Source organism: Nicotiana tabacum, chromosome 11, assembly GCF_000715075.1.
Source record: "Nicotiana tabacum cultivar K326 chromosome 11, ASM71507v2, whole genome shotgun sequence".
NCBI lineage: Eukaryota > Viridiplantae > Streptophyta > Magnoliopsida > Solanales > Solanaceae > Nicotiana > Nicotiana tabacum.
This window is the reverse complement of record NC_134090.1, coordinates 158,028,866-158,050,575: the sequence shown is the minus strand read 5'-3', so window position 1 is coordinate 158,050,575 and position 21,710 is coordinate 158,028,866. Positions and strand designations below refer to the sequence as shown.

Genomic DNA, 21,710 nt, shown 5'->3' with positions numbered 1-21,710 from the left:
AGGGGAATATATGTAATCGGAGATTTGAATTTACAGTAAATTTTTATGTTGTTCAACTGGTCTTAAATCTCACAAGATCAATTTAATTTTTCTTCGATACATATGCTAGTTTAAATTTATTCATTCTGCCGCGCCTGCTTTGTATTAATTGCAGTAATAATTATTCAGTAAATTTTAGTTTGGTCCCTTAAGGATTCTATCAAATACTATAATTTTACTGTATTATTTAATATTCATTAAAGCAAAACAAATCTAAAAGGTGGAGAGTGATAATTTGAATTTTTAATTTCTTAAGGAAATAAAAACAGTGAAAGTTGACTGATTATAATCCTAGGGACAAATGATTTAAAGTTAGTCATCAAAACAAAATAATTGAAACCAACGACACTCAAATACTTTCTTCTATAGTTGCTCGATTTGTAAAGAAATTGAAAAAATAGATACTCTCTCAAACAACAGATTACATATTTATCCCTCCTAGGAAAATTTTATAAAAATAATATTCCTTCGTTTGGTTGTATGGATTAGGGAAAGTCACTTCAACCTAAAACTCTGAATGGACAAAATCGACCACGGCTTTCTTGGTCACCGACTTGAATGTCTTGGCCTCAACCCATTTGGTAAAATAATCAATGGTTACCAGAATGAACCTGTGCCCATTGGATGTTGCCGGCTCAATTGGTCCAATCACATCCATGCCCCAAGCAACGAAGGGCCATGGTGCCGACATTGTGTGCAACTTGGATGGTGGAGAATGAATCAAATCTCCGTGTATCTGGCATTGATGACACTTGCGCACGAAACTGATACAATCTCGCTCCATGGTAAGCCAATAGTAACCAGCTCGGAGGATTTTCTTTGCCAACACATATCCACTCATGTGGGGTCCACAAACTCCCGAATGTACTTCAGACATGACAGCTGTAGCTTGTCTGGCATCTATGCATCTTAATAATCCAAGATCTGGTGTTCTTTTATACAAAACTCCTCCGCTTAAGAAGAATCCATTTGCCAATCGCCTAATGGTCCTCTTTTGATCTCCTGTGGCTTGTGCGGGATATATCCCCATCCTGATATACTCCTTGATGTCGTGGAACCATGGTTCGCCATCAAATTCTTCTTCAACCATATTGCAATAAGCGTGCTGATTGTGGACTTGAATATGTATCGGATCTACATAAGCTTTGTCCGGATGATGCAACATTAATGCCAGGGTAGCCAATGCATCGGCAACCTCATTTGGTTGACCATATGGGGAAAACATAGTCCTGACATAACTATTCCGCACATAAAATTCGGAACAAAATAATGTACAATTTTAGTTGGAGAGATTAGGAAAAACAATCTCCGCATAATTGATGCAGCATTTGGTTGACCATATGGGAAAAAATATAATCCTGACATAACTATTCTGCACATAAAATTCTGAACAAAATAATGTACAATTTTAGTTGGAGAGATTAGGAAAAACAATCTCCGCATAATTGATGCAACATTTGATTGACCGTATGGGAAAAAATAATCCCGACATAACTATCCTGCATAGATGGCTGTATTAAATAATACATGCATTAAATTATACGAGAATTTATGTATTTATATTATGCGAGATAACATGTGATACGAAGATAAAAGTAGAATGAACAGAGTTTATAGAGTGCATTGAAGTGGAGTTGAAGGAGAAGAAGCTAAGGAAACACTTTGCAGTTGATATTGATAATGCCTAACAATTCCAGAAATATCAAGAAAAGCATTCTGTAAACCATTGTTGACTACAGAATTACTGGTAGCAGCCTTGCCTTCAACTTTTATACCAAAGTTTTCCCAAGTGATTTATTGCTATTATATAAAAATAACAATCACAAATTAGCAAAGACACCTCAATTCCATTCTTGGTGTGATTGGCTAATGATCCATTTGATCACCTCTGAATCAACAACAACCCAGTAAACTACCACAAGTAGGGTCTGGGGGAGGGTAGTGTGTACGCCGACCTTACCCTGCCCCGGAGAAGTATAGATCCTTGACTCAAAGAAGACGAAAAGAGAAAGCACATCAGTAACAACAACAGAAGCCAAAAAAATAATATCAGCATCGTAAGAGCCGAAAATAGATGGAAAAAGCACTAATAATAACCAGCAATAATGGCTTGATCACCTCGGAATCAAATATTAGAAAAAGGTTCTCTACATATTCTATTGACCTATAAATCTCCAACAAGACTAAAATAATATAGAAAATGTAAGAACAAAAATGATAGTACCTCTCTATTGCTAAAGTAGTATGCCCATGTTTGACTTCCCACCAAAACTCTATGCTATTGAACAAACTTTAACAGAAATTTTAAGAACTAAAAAGATAAGATTTATGTCTCTCTCTTCCAATCGCAACTATGGAATGTATCGGCTTCAATGTTGTTGATCATTCTTGCTCAACTCTTTGGCTGGTGCTTAACATCTACTTTTCCGGATTTTAGTTCGTTTCTTGGTTGTCTTCTTCTCTGCTACATTTTCTATCAATAGGTCCTCTGACCGTTATTGTATGAAACAAAATGTCAAAGATATCTATGTATATGCCTTGAAGGCTTGAACTTATGCTACTAAATCAATTTTGATTAATTATCAATCAACTCATCGTTTTACTCACTCTTATCAAATACTCTAATCTTCTTCACATAGTATTGCTTTCAAGAATGCATTTCGTGCTTGATCAAATACCAATAAGCTAAGCTATACTTAGTCGAATGAAAAGTCATCCACAGTATTGAATAACAATATGTGATAAGATCGGAGCCTTCATTTAACGGGCACCTAGAGCACCAACCAGCAACAAGAACTATAGTGCTGCAGCATCTCTATTCAAATTCATCTAATCTATCTACAGAACAAGCGTAACACACTTAAATTTACAAAACAACTCACCTGCTTTAAGCAGCTCGAGCTTGTCCTCCTCCCCAGCTTACACTCCATATTTTTCAATTCTCCACTTTAATTGTCTGTCCCTGGATAGATAAATGACATGTTTGTGCTCCTCTTATAACTTCTCAAGATAAAATGCAACTGTACATGACAATGCAAGTGTGAAGCTGCGTTAACCTTCAGTAAAAGAAAACCAGCATATTCAAGACATTGTTATACATTTATCTGAGAAAACATTTTCCTTAAATTGGAGCCAAAACACAGGGAAGGATTTCATTCCTTGTGCAAATAAAAGAGCTCAAATTGAATGTGATTTCACATGAGGTTCTGTCTAAGCAGAGAGTTCAAGCATCATGAAAATTATTAAAATAGAACACAAAACTTATACATAAAAGAAAACTCCAGAGATAAACAGAGTTTCAGTTGGGAAACAAATGCCTATGAAAATGATTATTATTTCTAACTCAGATATTCTGTTATAATCATTTTCTTTTTGTCTATTCTCAATATTTCCGTGTCCTCTTCTTTTTGTGTTCGAACTCATCCCTCAGAATTGTGCTGTTACCGATGAATATTTTATAGCAGGTGAAAGGTGGTACCTAAAGAACGTTAGGAAAAGCTCAATGAAGCATCCAAAGTTCAGTCGAGTGTCATTTTCTTTTTCCATAGGTTTAGTAACACAGTAACTCCCTCCTGTAAAGTAGCTTTCTCAGCAACTTCATAATTCCACAGCTCAGAGATGATGTATCCTCCACTTGGGTTATATACATTAATCTCAGTCAAAGCAGTTGTGACAGCTTTATACACTTCCTCACCGTAAGTTTTCTTCAAGCCTTTCAGCTTTTCATCTTCATCATCAATTACAGCCTGAAACAGCATTAACAGTATAAATATGTAAAACTTCCAGTATAGAAAAGACTGGTGAATAGTAGATCCAGTGAAGTGTGTTTTGTTTATTCCGCTAATTGATTCTATTCAGAAAGTAACAAATGCATCCAATCTACATTCTTGAGTATTCAAACCTACGAATAAACTCATATATATCTTTAAATCAACTATTACAACCTGATTCGCACAACCTAGACAAAAGCTACAAACTGGAGTCTAACAGCACTGGTTGGATAATCAGGCGATTCCTATTTGTCACAGAACCAGACAACCCCTGTTGACCACACAAAACTGAAAACACTAGGTAGAAATAAAATGCAGACACTTCTGCAGCAAAACTGTTTAGAATGTTAAAGTGTATTCATAGAAACCTGGATGCTAATTACATTAAATCTTCCTAAATCAATACCAATGACTGATTAACCCTTTCACATCAATGGTGCAATATAATCCGTCCGTTATCAGCATTGAATCACAGATTTTTGACAAACTAGTATGCACAATTTCCAACAATTTCCGATAGTAGCCTATATATTTATGCCACCATTGAGGGAAAAAGAAACTAAAAATCAAGTTTCAAACAGACTGCAACAGAAGCAAGAGAAGACACACAGCATACTCCAACTATGCAGTGTCTACAAAATAGGTCACATTACACTGGTCAAGTAAATCCAATAAATTCTCACAAAATGATCAGCATTTCAAAGTATACATCTGTGGTAGAAACTAAAACAAATGGAAGCCAATCTATTTTTTGTCTTCGTACTTAGTAAAAGACTCAACGCCATGAACCAGAAGAAAAGCATACCTGATGTTTCCCATTTATGGAAATGACTTTAATGGGATGCCATTCAGGGTCTCTAAGGTACTCCTCCCACAACGAGCACAACTCAGAAGCTATCTCCTCTGCTTCTACCTCATTATATCTCCTCTTCATTGCTTCAAGAAATGGTCTGCTGTCGAGCTCTCCCATCCTCTTAACACCAATAGGACCATTTCTAGGTAATTCTTTCAAACCCTATTGAGAAATTAAACTGTCAGTTCCTCAAATCTTGTTTATCAAATGCTGAAGCCACCCAAACTCCTCAACCCCCCCAAAAGAGATTTTGAACCAGAAAGAAAAACAAAAATCAAAGAAAAAGGAATAAAAAATCCAATTTACTACCCTGTCAAATATTAAAAAGTAGATCTATAAACCATTTTGGGCTAGTAATATAATCAACACGTATCATCAAGTAGACCGAGGAGCTCACCCCACCTAAATCCTCAAAAGCACGCTACAATATGCTAGTAACAGTCCTTTTTTTTTAAATAAATATGACTATAATTACTATAGATAGACACTATCAACAATGTATAATGAAACCAGATTACTTGACATACATTAACCAATTCTTTAAGTGCTTCCTGCAGCTCATCATTGCTCTTTCGTTCTTTCACAATCAAGGTTTGGTTCAAAGCCACTAGATCTTCATATTTTTCTTCCTTTTCTCTTAAATCCATAAGCAGTGTGTCAACTTTTTGCAGAACTTCCTGATTGGCCTCTTCTTCAATCTGCTTCATAGTCACTCGCAATCGCTCCACTTCAATTTCCCCTGCTTGTTTCGCGACAAGTTGTTTCTCAAGCTTAATAATTCTCTTATGGAGTTCCTCCTTTTGTTTCTGCAGACAGCAAAATGGCACCTTAGTGATTTTTTATATACCATGGGAACTTAACAATCAAGATAACGTCAGTAACAAGCAAACGAGGAACCTGAAAACCAGACCTTCAGTTCTTCTGCCAATTTCGGTAATTTTTCATCAACATTCCTTTGCTCTTCAATCACAGCACTAAGGGAGGTTTTTAGGATAGCATTCTGGAGGAACAACAATAAGACTTCATGAAAACTATCTTCAATTCAACTAAAGGTAGGCACGTAAGGGTGCTTGGTTCCTTAGGTGACGCTCCAAAAAATTCCATCACAGGTGCTTCTCTAGAAAGCATTTTTTCCAATTAAGATGCAAATAAACAAAGAAAAGCATGCATGAAAGAACAGTGCCCGCCTAATGCCTATTACTCTTAGAGTACGAGAAGTGGAAAGTAGAAAATAAAGAAAAAGATTGGGAAGAAAATGACCTAGTTTGTAGTGTATATTTGAACGTTCAAACAATTGGTATAACCATGCATGCATTGGTTTTAACTCCGTGCTGTGAACAATAACTAGAATATTTCGAGAAAGTTTCAACTAGCACATCCATGTCTATGAGATCAAGCCATCACCAAGTTTTCAGCCTTCATAAAAAACTTAATGCTTATTATGGTTTGACAAGGAAAGAAGGTCACTGTAATCTTCTGTCCCCATTAATTTTTGCGAATGATAGATCAAACTAAAATCAGATTCAGCATAGAAACAGTTAAGCAAGTAGCAGTATACCTGTTCAAGATCTTCGGACATTTTTTTCCTATCACTTTCATTTTGGGCCTCACGTTTCTGCAATTCTGTATGTTGGAGTTCAAGCTCCTTTTTTTGAGTTTCCAATTGTAATTTTAACTTTTCATGATTAATAAATGTCTGCTGGAAATGATCACGTGAACTTGACTGGATCTTTTTTATTTCTAATCATACAAACAAGCATGTTAGGCCATCAAATACACAATATCCTGAGTTCCTAATAGGACGCATATGCAATCACAAACCTTCATTGTATGATTGACGAAGTTTAGCATTCACCACAATCAACTGTTCGACAGACTGGGAAGTCTCCTGGTATTTGTCCTCTATCATCTTTAAGTTCAACTTCTTGACTTCAATGGCATTGGTCAAACTAGAAACAAGCTTACGAGTCTTCCTAGATTCTTCTTCCATGATATTAGAAATGGTTCTAAGGTCTCCAAATTTCTGGAGCTTTTCACCAACAACATTAGTAGCCTGATAATCATCAGCTCGAGCTATCCAAGCATAAAGATCAGGCCTTTTGCCATTACTGGCTTCCCAATCCTTCTTACCATGATAGTCGGCCTCATAGGCCTTCTCAAATAATATGGCATTACTGAACCCAGACCAATCTTTCTTGAATTCAACAAGAGCAATTCCAGAATGGCCTAGGTCATTCCATAGAGTGCGCACTCGTGTTGGATTGAAACCTCTCCTTATCAACTGATCCTTCAGATTGGAACCACTTTCTCCTACATAGCGTCCATCCTTAAATTCAGTGGGAAGATTCACAACAACTGCAATCCACGGCCATACAAATATCTCAGCACGGTCATAATCTGCAAGAGTATCAACCTGAGGATCACCTAGAGTATCAGGTTTTGATGGACTGGCAGCAAGTACTACATCATTTTCGAAGTACTTGGCCAATGTAAGATGGTTAGCTTTATCTATTGCAGTTCGCTTGTTGGAGCTACAGCTTCCAACTTCCCTCACATGGAACATGAGATCCTTATACATAAACTCTCGCTTTCTTTTCTTTGGACAATAGGCAAAAGTGTAAGCCACAGCTGGTATGTTCAAAGAGTAATTTCCACTCTTCAACTTTTCATAAGGTATTGATGAACTAGCACCGCCTGCTACATCACTTGCCAAGTACTTGGCCAATGCAAGATGGTTAGCCTTATCCCTTGCAGTTCGCTTCTTAGAGTTACAGCTTCCTACTCCGCCAGCATGCTGCAAGAGATCCTTATATGAAAAATCTTTGTTTCTAGTCTCTGGACAATAGGGGCAAGCAAAAGCGACATCTGAATTGTTAAAAGAGTGATTACTCTTCATTTTTTCATAAGAAATTGATGTACTGGGAGCACTTGCTACATCATTTTCCAAATATGTGCCAAAATTTTGCAAGTGCTTGGCCAAGGCAAGATGGTTGGCCTTATCTCTTGCCGTTCGTTTCTTAGAGTCACAGCTTGCTACTCCTACTGCATGCTGCAAGAGATCTTTGTACGAAAAATCTCTGTTTCTTGTATCTGAACAATAGGCACAAGCAAAAGCCCTTTCTGATATGTTAAAAGATTGTTTCCCACTCTCCAACTCTTCATAAGCTTTCAATGGACCTGCTACATCATATTCCAAGTGCTTGACCAATGGAAGATGGTTGGCACTATCTCTTGCAGTTCGCTTCTTAGAGTTACCATTTCTTACTCCACTCGCATGCTGCAAGAGATCCTTGTATAAAAACTCTCTGTTTCTCGTCTCTGGACAATAGGCACGAGCAAAAGCCATATCTGGTATCTTAGGAGCGTGATTTCCAGTCTTCATCTCTTCATAAGATTTTGATGGACCAGCTGCACCTGCTAAATCATTTTCCATGGACTTGGCCAATGCAAGATGGTTGGCCTTATCACTTGCTGTTCGCGTTATAGAGTTACAGTTTCCCACTGAATATACATGCTGAAAGAGATCTATGTACGAAAAATCTCTGTTTCTTGTCTCTGGACAGTAGGGGCAAGCAAAAGTCATATTTGATAGCTTAAAAGAGTGATTTACATTCCTAGACTCTTCATAAGATTTTGATGAGCTGGCAGAACCGGCTACATCTTTTTCCAAGCGCTTGGCTAATGCAAGATGGTTCGCTTTATCTCTTGTAGTTCGCTTCAAAGAGTTAGAGCTTCCTATTCCATTTGCGTGCTGCAAGAGATCCTTATAAGAAAAAACTCTTTCTCTTGTCTCCGGACAATAGGGACAAGCAAAGGCCATATTTGATATCTTAAGAGAGTGATTTCCACTCCTCGAGTCTTCATAATATTTTGCTGAACAGGCAGAACCTGCTACATTATTTTCCAAGCGCTTGGACAATGCAAGATGGTTCGCCGTATCTCTTGCAGTTCGCTTCGTAGAGTTTGAGCTTCCTATTCCATTTGCATGTTGCAACAGATCCTTAAAAGAAAAACCTCTTTTTCTTGTCTCTGGACAATAGGGGCAAGCAAAAACTACATCTGATTTCCTGAAAGAGTGATTTCCACTGTTCAACTCTTTATTAGATTTTGATGGAATAGCAGCACCTGCTACATCATTTTCTAAATACTTGGCCAATGCAAGATGGTTGGCCCTATCTCTTGCAGTTCGTATTTTAGACTTTCCTATTCCACTTGCATGCTGCAAGAGATCTTCATAGAAAAGGTGGCGCCCGCTTTTCTCTTGACAATAGGGACAAGTGTAAGCCACATCTGATATCTTAAAAGATTGATTTCCACACCTCAACTCTTCATATGATTTTTCTTTATAGTCTTCAATCTCTGATTCAGTTATTTCAGCATCTTCTCCATAACAATGCTCCATTCACCAATCCTTCTTGCTATATTTGAACTTATGAGAATGGCACCTAGATATCAGAAGGCATAGCTCATCAATTGTCAGTCAAAATCAGCATCATTGACATACTTAATAAGAGAATTTGTAATTAGGTATGATTTCAGCCCCAAAAGCAACAGTCTGACTGAGAAGATCCGAATTAACCACAATATATACATGTACACACAGAGCGTGTGTGTGTGCGTGTGTGTGTGTGTGAGAGAGAGAGAGAGAACCATAAATGATCATTGACAAAACGAAGCATTAATAATGCATTTCTTGTGTTAGTTAACAAGTGACTATAGCATTCAATTTCTCGTGTCTGCTAATTGTTTATTCTGAAATTTTCATCTTGACCATTGGTAATGGATGGCTCATTGATAGGAGAACAAGAAGGTATAACTCTGTTAGAAAGTATGTGACAACAAGACCTTGACCCTGCACTTTCCTACGCAGCACTTCTCAATTCTCATCACTGCCCCTAGTGCTGAAAGCTAATAACCATAACTGTAGCTGTACCGTGTAATTATCACAGGCATTATTCTTTCAAAAAACAAATTAATTAGGTGCCCTTTAGGGGTTTCTACCATCTAAGTTGCGCGGACTCTTTGATTTTGATGCCGTCCCCGTCCCGATACGAGACCGGGACGGGAGCGGGATACGTCCCGGATACGGTCAACTGACTTCAGACACTTTGACCGGAGTCCATCGACAAATTTGGAAGAAAAATTGAGATTTTGATTTCTCAAAATAAAAAATAAAACAGATTTAGGAGAATGAAAGAATAATGTCCATCTTGGAGAGTGAAAGATTGAATTCTACAATATTCATGTAAGTTTTTCACCGAATATCTCTCAAAATTTACAATATTTTTATAGCTCTATTTTTTATTAGCAGAATCCCCGCACCCGTATCCATATCCGGATCCGCACCTCCAAATCTTAAAATTTAGATTTTGCCGAATCCGATACTCGGATCCGTCCCGTATCAGATACCCGCACCCGAGTCTAAGCAACTTAGTCTACCATACATATCCATGCGACAACCTAAAATTTATTTAACAGTGAGCTCTTGTAGTTGTGGATAGGACCAAGACATTGTGCAAACGCATGTTGTTATGGGATGTTCTCGTTTCCCAGATAAATCTTTTTCCCCAAAAAAAGTATTTTATCAACTTTGGTTACTACAAATGTAAAAAAATCCAATGAGTAATGCTATGGAAGTGAATTAAACCAACTAATCTATGACAAGACTCAAATAAGACTAGTTAAATTGGGCGAGAGCTTCGTAATACCACATACAACACCTCAATCCCAAGCTAATCAGTGTCGTCTGTATGAATTCTCATTGTCTATGTCGCTTCATTTAAACCCGCCCCAAACCAATATGTAAAATTTAGGTTATGTAACATAGGGGAGGATTTTCTTTAGCTGAGGGTCTATTGGTAACAGCCTCTCTGCCCTCTCGGGGTAGGAGTAAGGCTGCGTACATCCTACCCTCCCCATACTCCACTTGTGAGAATCCACTAGGTTGTTGTTGTTGTAACACTGGGGAGGATGTAGAGCACATATTATGGGATCATTTCTAACCCAGTAGCTTTGACACAGACTCTGTATATATGTTAAGAGATAATTAAATAAGTACATATAATATATTTCGAACCCGACAAATGGAATGAACTGTGGTAGAATCCCGATCTCGAACTCCTAAAGTTCAAATTTTGTGTCCGCCTACAATGCAACACTAGAAATTCTCCACATTTTTTACTGGCATATAAATTTCTAACAACACTAGAAATTTTTTTTTTAAAAAAAAACATATGAAAGCTATATTTTACTATGCAAGAAAGTGAAACACAATGAAGCAATAATTATCCAATTTAACTATCTTTCCTTAATTTATTGAGCACATATTAAACATCATGAAGCATGATATTATTAATCAACTTCCTTATCTTACCTCAGTTAATTAAGCACCTATAAAAATTATTAAAAAATTCATCCTATTCAAACATATTAAAGTTAAATTGGACAGATCAGCAGTAATTCTCAGGTAAATTACAACTAAAAACTTGAAAACTCACAAAACGAGTTGAAAGAAAAAAGATACCTCTTTGTCCATTGACTTGATTGAATTTCCCACTAAGCTTCAATGGGCAAAAAAATTACAGAGCAAATTTTCTTGAAAAAGAAAAAAAGGAACTGGAATCAAACGAGGTTTGTGGTAAATAGAATTAAAAGGTAAGTAATTGAGCAATTGAAATGGGTTTGATGAGCTGTAGACGAAAATGGGAAACATGCAGTGGACACAACATATAAGCAGTGGGTACAACTGCTGACTGCTGTCTCAGTATTAATACTGTATTATATATACTTCGGGAGGGGGGATACTCCCTTCGTCCTTTTCAAATCTAGTTTTAGCAAAATAAATTAAGTCTAAGACTCCCTCCACTTTAATTTTTTTTTTTTGGCTATTTTCACACATATTAAAAAATCTATCTTTTAGAAGTAATAAATAATAGTAAAATTTACCATATAACAAATGCTCCTCGACTATTTACTCCAAGGACAACTTTGGAAGAAAAAAAATAATTTCTTCTTGATATAGTAAAAATTACTCCCTCCGGTCCATTTTAGTTGATTTTTTGACATTTTTCTTGCGGTCCACAATATTTAATTTTTTTAGATATCAAGAAGGAATTAACTTATTTTTTTCTGAATTGACCTTGGAATAAAAAGCCTAGGAGTATTTGTTGTATTTTCAATTAACAAATTAAGTAATATGGTCAATTTTATTATTAATTAATATTATAAAATGGATTCCTTATTATGTGTAAAAGCAATCAAAAAATCGATTAAAGTGGATCGGAGAAAGTAAACGTTGTAGACAAAAAGAAAGATTAAAAAAATAATTAAAGTGGACGGAAGGGAGTAACTAATAAGTGTACTTTAGAATTTCTAGGCATTAATTACTTTTCTACCTTTACTATTACAAGAAACTATATAGTCATTAATTACATATAAGGATAATTTAAAGAGGATTAGAGGGCGTATAAATCAATTATTCTTTTGTAGGTTCAGTAAAATTCAGAAATTTCTAGCATGAATTAAAAATAAATATAAATAGAATAAAATATACAACATCTTAAAACACGCATCTTTTATCAAATTTTAAAGATCTTAAATCCGTTTGTAGGTTGCTCACTAGTCCATTGGTGGTAGGGGTGTCAATGGTTCGTTCGATCGGTCGGTTATTTTATAAAATTTATACCATATCAATTTTTCGGTTATTCTATTATGTATAATCAAAATTAAATTTTTCGAAACCGCCCCAATCATGTCGGTTTCTCTTCGGTATCGGTACAGTTCGGTAAATTTTCGGTACTTTTTTAAAATATCATATAAAGTCACTAGTAGAAGTAGAATGCAATAGTATATGTACTTTTATAGAACTTAATAAAACTCTCTAGACATTTTACAGTTTAAAAGGTGATGAATTAAAAAAATATGAAAGATGGCTAGAGTATAGATCCATCAATTATTCTACATCAGCGTAAAAAAACTAAGTAAATACAAATAAAATATAAATCACACGAGTGAAAAATATTAACCAAGCTGAGAGTCAATAACAAAGTCTATAGAAGATTAAATATACAAAAGGATAAATCTAACACATACGAAAGGAAACATATTCAATACATTGCAATTTGTTACTCATATCACTTCAATACCTTGTGTCTTTCTAGTAAATATACTGGAATAATTTAGTTTCAATAGGAGTAGCATAATAGGTTTGAGACTTAGGATTTTGAGTTTAATTACTTGTTGGCTTGTAACTGCTTCATAATTCCAAGGTCCAAGAAAAATATTTAATGTTTTATTATTTTTAAACATAATATATAAATAAAAAATTTACATTGTAAACTTACTCGGTACGATTTGGTATTTTTTTGGTTTATTTTTATAAAATAAAAATCTACCCTAATTATCGGTACGGTTATAGATTTATATAAAAACCTATAATTTTATTAAAAAACTAAAAATTGGTTCGGTACAATACGATTCGGTCGGTTTAATCGGTTTTTAAATATTCATTGACACCCCCTAATTGGTGGAATAGTAATTGAAGGGAATTGGAAGTTGTAGGGAGTAATTTTCAGGTTTGTTTTCCGAGGTCATTGTATTTATTAGGAGTAGAAAAGTAGAATTTCCCAATAACCTTGTCGTTTATTGAGTTTTTAAACGAAACGCTATACCCCATTAATTGCATTTTAACGGTCCTTTAATTCAATTCTAACTTATGCACTTTCTTCCTATGTAACTACCACACTCTCTCGTTTTATATGACCCCTTTTACCTTTTAAATTTGTTCTAGAAAAGATACTTTTCCATGTTTGAATGCTTAATTTAAATGTTCATTTAGTACTTAATTACATATTTTGTAAGAAAGTTTTACATAATGGTTGTTAGATCAACTATGTTATATGGAACAGAGTGTTGGTTAGTCAAGAACCCTCATGTCCAGGAGATAAAAGTAACAAAAATGAGGATATTGAGATAGATGTGTGAGCATACCAGGATTGATAAGATTAGAAATAAAAATATTGAGGACATGATTGGAGTAGCCTCGGTGGAAGACAAGATGCAGGAAGCGATGCTAAGATGGTTTGGGCATGTTAAGAGGAGGTAAGAGGGGTTGGCCTCGATGGGTCTGAAAAGAGGTAGAGGTAGGCCAAAGAAGTACTGGGGAGAGGTGATTAGGCAAGATTTGTTGTTGCTCCAGCTCACTAAAGATATGACCCTTGATAGGAAGGTGTGGAGGTCGAGAATTAGGGTAGAAGGTAAGTAGGTGATCATCGTATTTGTGTCTTCCCCTTTCCAATAGGATTAGTAGTTAGCCTTGTATCCTATTATTGGTAAATTTTTATTACTACATGTTGTTCATTACGTTTGTTTCTTAATATCTTATTGTTACTGCTTGTTGCTATTGCTTTCTTTTCATCTTTTCTTGAGTCGAGGGTCTTTCAGAAACAACATTTCTTTCTTCAAGGTAGGGGTGAAACCTACGTATACATTATCCTCTCCAGACCCCACTTGTGAGATTATATTGGATTTATTATTATTGTTGTCATTGTTGTCATAAAGAATTACAAGAAATATAGCTGACTCCATGTTATAACCAAAAGAGATGCATATTTTTAAGTCTTATCTGACCTAGCCTATAGTATACTTATTTTGAAAGCACTACCCGAAGGGGCGATTGCTTCAGTTTGGTAATCCTGGATCAGTTGCAGTTTAGTTTTGCAGGAAAGTTTATACTAAACTTATTGATGATGATGATTTTTTTTCTATTTCAAGAGTAGCTTTCTTTTAGTTTTTGGATACAAATTTGGTTGAAACTTTAAAAAAAAATTAAAGTTGTGTTAAAAATATTTTACCTAAAAACTGGCCCAAACTAGTTTTTTTGGAACTTGAAGAAGATATATTTTTAAAAAACTGATCAAATTTCATGAAAAAATAATATTTTAAAAATTCAAAAAGAAATATATATAAAAAATATATGCCTAGGTGGGAGCTTAGAATCTTTCAGTCATTTTCAGGAAAGATGGGGAAACAAGTAATAGAAAATGAGGAGAGAAAGTAATATTAAGAGGATAAAGTTAGCGAAGCTTCACCAACGTGAATTGTGATGGGATAAATAGGATTCCTTCATCTTTAACCAGAAAAGTCTCAAGTTTGAATTTTGGGTATGAAAAAAATCATGTTAAGGAACACTTTCCTTTTCAATGGTCTTATGCGACACGTATCCGAATATAATCAAGCTCCAATACGAGTATTGAATACCCAGTGAATAAACCCAACCCCCCCAAAAAAGGTTGACGAAGCTCGATTGTTCGACATGGTAAATATTATTTATTTCTTTGGTGAGAAAGATAATATTGCATTAAACATAACTAAAATTATTACAGAGAGGTTGATGCATGTGCATCTCCATTATAGTTGTTTGATAGTTGTCTATTACAATGATTGATCCTAGTTATCCTAATGGTGTTTTCTACCACATTAACTTCATTAGAGGTTGTGGTTTCTTGATCAGCATCATAGGTCCAAAATAGGTGTTGTTCCATGTCCACAGCTTGGTCCGGGGGTCTGCACATCGTCTTCCTATAACGAATCGTTCCTGCCTGATCCATTTGCAAAAGGTGTTGACAAAATCCGGTGGCTATTCAAAAATAATAGGTTTTGCAGCAGCTTCCATGGTGCATCCCTCCTTAGCCAAACAATCAGCCACCTCATTCCTCTCTCTGTAGGTGTGTGCAATAGTAACACTATGCAGTTGGTCCAGGAGGTGCACATGCAGTCAGCTAGTATATTAGTATAAACTATGTTGTCATTTTTTAATAGGGTAAGTACCTCTGATGCATCGACGTTTATTTCCAGCGGAACCAAATTGTGCGTATGTGCCAATTCCAGTCCATGAAATAAGGCCTTTTGTTCTACCTGGATGGTGGTGGCAGTGTCAAAATTTCCTGCAAAACCTATAATCCAATTTCCATTTGAGTCGCGTATGAGCCTCCTATACCTGCTTTATGAGTGCCCGATAATGCAGCCCCATCAGTATTTAATTTATAGTAGTTTGTTTTAGGTGATATCCATTTTATAGGTTGCATTATAGGAATTTTTTTTTCTCTATGTTTGTGGATAAGTAAGTAAATTTCAGCGCTTGATTGGTGATTAATTGAGTGGATAGGTGGTGTTGTGTACGATTAAAGTTGTGATTGTTACTAGCAATCCAAATGTGATATAATGTGTGGGAAATAAAAGTTTTACTATTGATGTTGTGAGCATGTGATTTTTGCCCTATTAGAAATACTCCTACAAAATTAAAGAAAATAGATGTTTCCCAAATTGTTTGCAATTTTATAAGATTTTTATTAATTATTTGCATTTTTGTGCACGTTTAATTTTGTTAAAATCATGAAAAAATGTCTCAAAAATGTCAAAAATATCATGCATTGCATATTAGATTTTGTGTTCGTATCTTAGGATTAATTAATTAATTAATTGCTTTATTAAAATAAAAAAATCACAAAAATATTGCTCATTTTTATATTTTAGTTTTTAATTTAGATTAATAATTTCCTCTTCATTAATTTAGGATTAAATAATTTTGTAATTATTATAAGTAGATAATTAGTTTGATTTTATAGATTTAAATTAGAATTTACTTAATTCAATTAGAGTTTTTAAAATTAAAGAAAAGAAAAAACAAAAGAAAATGGGCATGGTCTTTTTGATTTGGAAATTGGGCCAACTCAGAAGCCCATTTTCCCTTCTTATCCGCCCAGGCCTAGACCAGTCCACCCGGTCCAGCCCCCACTATCCAAAACGACGTCGTTTTGGCTTCATTTAATCCCATCCGTCGATCTTCGATGATCCAACGGCTGGGAACTCCACCTCATTTTCCTTTTAACTATCTGAGGGTGACCCCCCCCCCCCATACACCCCTCTCATTTCCGTCTCTGACTCCCAAATAAACGAAACCCTAGCCGCCCTCCCACCCCACGCCAGCTCTGCTTCTCTCCGCCGCCCGGAAATCGCCTTACGGCAGCGGAGCACCTCCAAACCTCGCCAATTTAATACCCCATAACCGTCTCCTTCTCCTCTTGCCATATATCACCTTAGTTTCCATCGAACAAGTCCCCAACCCCTCGAATCTTAGATCTAAGACTCCAGAAACCCTAATTTTTCCTTTTTTGTTCTTGGTCAGTTTCTGGGCCATATGAACCCAAAATGTCCATTAGTCGACTGTTCTTGTTAAGAACAATCGATTAATGGTTGTCTAAGTTCCTATTTTCCCCTTTTAATCGGTCGAGTTCCAACTGGTCCATTCCTGAAACAAGCTTTAGGTAATTTCTTTCACTTTTCTGTTTGTTTTTATCTTTTTGTTCTTCTTCATGTTAAGTTTCTTGTTTAGCCTGCATGCTTTAGGTAATTACAGTATAGGTTTTCTTCTTCTTTCTTTTTTTTTGGTTGTTTGATATCATCTATTTGCATCAGTTGTTTAAGTCAATTGAAACAGGCTAAACCACTTGAAGTTTAATTTCGAAAGCATAAAGTTAGGTTAATTAGGTTTAATTTTTAGGTTCTGATAAGATGACTGTTCTGTTCTCCTTTTGTATTTGTTCCTCTTTTATATTCGTTTCAATGTTTAGTTTAAGTTGACTAGAATAATTTTAAGAATTAATTAACAATCTACTTGTCCGATTTTTGATTAATTATTAAAAAAAACTTAGCCTTAGTTGATTATTCTGTTTGATTAAAGTTAATTAAGTTGATTTCTATGTTTCTTTGCATAAGCATTCTGTTTTTGTTTAGTTGTTGTTTGGTTACAAGTTTAAATGCAATATTTGTTTAGGGATAGTTAGATAAAACTTGTCAATTAGGTTTAAATGGTTAGAATTGGAACCTAGGCTTTAGGTTAATTTCAGAAATAAGGGGTAAATACCCCATGACTACAAATTGAAGCAAGCTTAAGAAACCCTAATCATCTAACTGGTTCTAGAAAGTCCTAAAGGGATTTCTAGAATCGAAATAGGATCAGAATTTTCTAGCATCTGTATAGCTGTCCCCATTTCCAGCATAAAAATGCTTAGAATTGGGCTGAAAAAGGACATACAACTGTCAAAAGATGTTGTATTATCTGACCCTTAGGGAATTTAGGGTAGAATATGCTCATTTGATACTATTTTGGCATACCCTATAAAAGGAAAGTTATTCCTTCATTCTGGACAGAGTTGATTAGCATATCTCCACCTAAAAATTTTCAGAATACAAAAGAAAAATCCTTGAAAACTTTTTGGAAAAAAGCATCAGTTTTCCTAGTTAGATTTTTAGGCTCCTGATTGCTGCGGTTTGATTTTGTTTGTTGCTCCTTCTTTAAAGTTTCAGTCAGTATTTCATCTGTTTACTGCTGGTTTTTGCTGTTGTTAAGGTACTGATTTTACCTCTCTTGAAGTGCTGCCTGTTTGGAATGATATAATATCGACAAGTTGTAAATTATATGTGATAAACGAGTATTCTTTCATGTAATAGTTGATTAATTTATTATAGATATAGTATATTTTTACTGTGTGAGCTTAAATGTGGAAATGAACTAGCATAAGCCCTTTGTCTGGTTTACTGATGCTTGTAACTCCTTCTTTGAAAAATGGCTAAGTCTGAAGTTTTTTTTATACTGACTCTGAACTTTGATCACTGAAGTTGCTTTTTTCATTCTTTTTTTGCTCACAAATGATACTAGCATAATGTTTTGTTTGAAGTCATGTGGCCTATAGGCTATAACCTGTGGATTTGGCCATTAATTGGCCAAATCGGCATGTGTTAAAGCCCAAAACTGGGTTTGTTTGTTATTATTGTACTGAAATTGAGAGTCTCATATCGGTGAACTAAGCTTGATGGATCAACTATATCCAAAGGGAGTGGATGTTTATTGGGCTATCAGTTTTTGCCCAAAAATTATAATAGGATTAGCTGTTGTATTTTTCTCATAGGATTCTAATATAATAGATTAGTTATTAATGCAGTAGTTTATGTATTAACAGGTCATAATGTAATGTTCTGATTTTTAAAAGCTTTATTCTTACCTGATGCACCGTAGTTAATTAGGTTCTGATTTCGTGTATTGCGATTAAAACTACTATTGTTAGGAATGTATTAAGTGATTATTTTGCTATTAGATTTTTGTAATGTAAGCACAATGGTGCAATGGCCAAGGCTATGGGCCAAATCTTTAAAAGTTGAAGGCTTGTTTTCTGCAATTCGAGTTGGGTCAAACGAGTCTAGGCCTAGGCTATTGGGCCTGGGCGTTGAACCCAATAGCTTGACCTAGTTATAATTACCTTGTGAATTATAATATAAGCTCATTTCTTTTTTATGTCTTGCAAATCATATGTAGTGTAATAAATGTTAAAAACTCAGTATCTGATTTTTCTTACATAAAAATGGCTTGATTTATAGTTTTTGGACGAATATATATGTTGTGTAAGTCTGGTTAGCTTAAAACGCAAAGGTAGGACATGCCCAAGTAGTAAATAATCGTGACTGGGTTAGCCTGGTGTTAGCCCAAAACAAGACAACCATGGTCAAAAGCGGGTCTGGCAAGGCCTTTGAGTTTCTTTTTACTCCTGGGCTAAATTCTGAGCCCAAGCAGCCTCAGCGCTGATTTTTCCTTTGACCAAATAACCTATTGTACTGGCTGCTGGCCCAATTTTCTCCAAATAGAAATTAAAGATCCAACCCATCTATCCCAAGCATGTATACAATTAGTGGCCCTATATTGAACTTCGAATTAGTTTCAAATATGAACATTCGTAGTATTGCTTTAGGCGCGTAAATTAACTATCGTGACTATGGGTACGGTTCTCGTGGCATAGTCATGGTACACAATCCCCAATTCGGGTGTGCATTTCATGTGACTGAATCATAACAACCTCGAACAATAATAAAATAAACATGTCGCGAATCGCAGGTTCATTTCATGTAACGTGGTTTGCGGTGTGTTCCAAAATGGCAAGTGTACAACAATCGTAACTTGTTCAAGAAATAATTTCATAAATCCTAAAAAGTGGTCAAAATAATTAAAAGGGGTTATAAAGTTAAAAAAAATGCACAATAGGTTTAAAACATACAATAAATTAGATAATTAGGCCAATTATTATAGTTAAGTGACCGTGCTAGAACCATGAAACCCGGGAATGCCTAACATCTTCTCCCGGGTTAACAAAATTCCTTACTTAGAATTTCTGATTTCGTAGACTTTTAAATAAAGTCAATTTCCTCGATTTGGGATTTAAAATAAACCGGTAATTTGGGACACCCTAAATTATCCTAAGTGGCAACTCTGAATTAAATTAAATAATTTCATTTCGATTTATGTCACTTTAACTGGAAAAACTCCCTTATATACCATCTCGGGTAAAAAGAGTTGTGACAGATACGTCAAGCCATGGTATTTTTCTTTGTATTAATGAGTGTCATTAACCATTCTGAAGGATGAGAAGATCTATTGATAGTGTAATGACCTGACCGGTCGTTTTGATCTCTAGCACGTCGTTCAGCAGTTTGAGGCCATGAGCAGCTTCACTTTAGGTATTATGATTTGTGTGCACGGTCAGAATTGAATTCCGGGAAGTTCGGAGTTGATTTGGAAAGAGAATTCTCATTTCGGAAGCTTTAAGTTGAAAATATTAACTAAGGTAGGATTTTTGAGTAAAAGACCTCGGAATCTAGATTCGAAGGTTCCAGCAGGTTCGTATGATGATTTTGGACTTGGGCGTATATCCGGACTGGGTTTTGGAAGATCCGGGAACATTTCGGCGCCTATTGTAGAAGTTAGCATTTTTTTAAGAATCTCATAAGTTTGGATTGAAGTGCATTTCAGGGTTATCAATGTTCGTTTGAGATTCCGAGTTTGGGAATAGCACCGTATGGTAAATCTGGTATTGGGACCGCGATCAGAAGCGAATTCGGAGGTCCGTAGGTCATTTGGAGTCATTTAGCTAAACATAGAAATTTGAAGGTTTTTGAGAAATTTGACCGGAAGTGGACTTTTTGATATCGGGTTCGGAATCCAAAGTTGGAGTAGGTCCGCAATGTCAAATATGACTTGTATGCAAAATTTGAGATCAATCGGACTTGATTTGATAGGTTTCGTCATCGAATGTAGAAGTTTGAAATTCTAAAGTTTCTTAAGCTTGGATTGGGGGTCGATTCATGATTTTTGCGTTGTTTGATATGACTTGAGGCCTCGAGCAAGTCCGTAATGTGTTTTGGGACTGGTTGGTATGTTTGGTTGCGGTCCAGGGGGCCTCGGGTGGATTTCGAATGGTTAACGGATCAAATTTGGAATTTGAAGAAGGATTGAAGTAGCTGATATCTGGTATAACCGCACCTACGAAGTTTTGGCCGCAGGTGCGGAGCCGCAGAAGCGTACAAAAGAGCGCAGATGCGGTTGAGAAGGAAAAAGGATGGGACCGTAGATGCGGTCAAGTCGCCGCAGAAGCGGGACCGCACCTGCGGAAGAAGGAGTGCAGAAGCGGAAATAGGGGGCCTGGGAAGGACCGCAAATGCGGTAGTGGGGCCGCACCTGCGGAACCGCAGAAGCGGTCATGTGACCGTAGATGCGGAAGTGTTGGAGGCAATAAGATCTTTAAAAATCGGGGGGTTGGTCATTTTCCCCCATTTTTCATTTACTGTGGACGATTTTGGAGAGCTTCAAGTGATGTTTTTCTTCATCAACGACAAGGTAAGCTAACCTCACCTATCTTGAGTTAAATACATTGATTATGTACGGATTTGAGCACAAAAATTTGGTAAAAACTTGGGGTTGAGGGAAAACCTAGAAAATTCATATTCTTGAATTTTGACCACGATTTTGGGTATGAAATTAAGAGGAAATCATATATTTGAGTTCGTGAGTTCATGGGTAAACTTTATCTTCGAAAAATTTCGAATCGGGGCACGTGGACCCGAGGGAAATTTTGTCAACTTTTCAATCGGGGTTAGGAATTGTTATAAAGTGGATTGTAATGAGTAATTGAGCATATATTAATGGATTTGCATGATTATTTGCT

At 35.8% G+C, this 21,710-nt stretch overlaps 1 protein-coding gene across 25 annotated transcripts; it reads right to left on the bottom strand.

Moving 5' to 3' along the window:
* Nucleotides 1–393: 393 nt before the first annotated feature.
* LOC107822711 (protein INVOLVED IN DE NOVO 2) lies at nt 394–11,413 on the bottom strand. 25 transcript variants are annotated; one of them, XR_012696840.1, is made up of 10 exons: nt 11,186–11,413; nt 6,484–9,107; nt 6,221–6,402; nt 5,573–5,662; nt 5,190–5,468; nt 4,615–4,824; nt 3,734–3,785; nt 3,518–3,611; nt 2,922–3,095; nt 394–1,277 (listed from the first exon to the last, which is right to left on the bottom strand). XR_012696840.1 is itself a non-coding variant. In XM_016649277.2 (10 exons), the coding sequence occupies exons 2-9, from the start codon at nt 9,062–9,064 to the stop codon at nt 2,959–2,961; spliced, it is 3,531 nt and encodes a 1,176-aa protein (XP_016504763.1). In that variant the 5' UTR covers nt 9,065–9,107; nt 11,186–11,413; the 3' UTR covers nt 394–1,277; nt 2,922–2,958. The 25 variants fall into 25 exon arrangements, 12 of the variants coding, with proteins under 12 accessions (XP_016504763.1, XP_075081722.1, XP_016504761.1 ...); XM_016649277.2 differs by having other exon boundaries at nt 2,922–3,001; XM_075225621.1 differs by having other exon boundaries at nt 394–1,268; nt 2,922–3,001.
* Between the last annotated feature and the right edge of the window lie 10,297 nt (nt 11,414–21,710).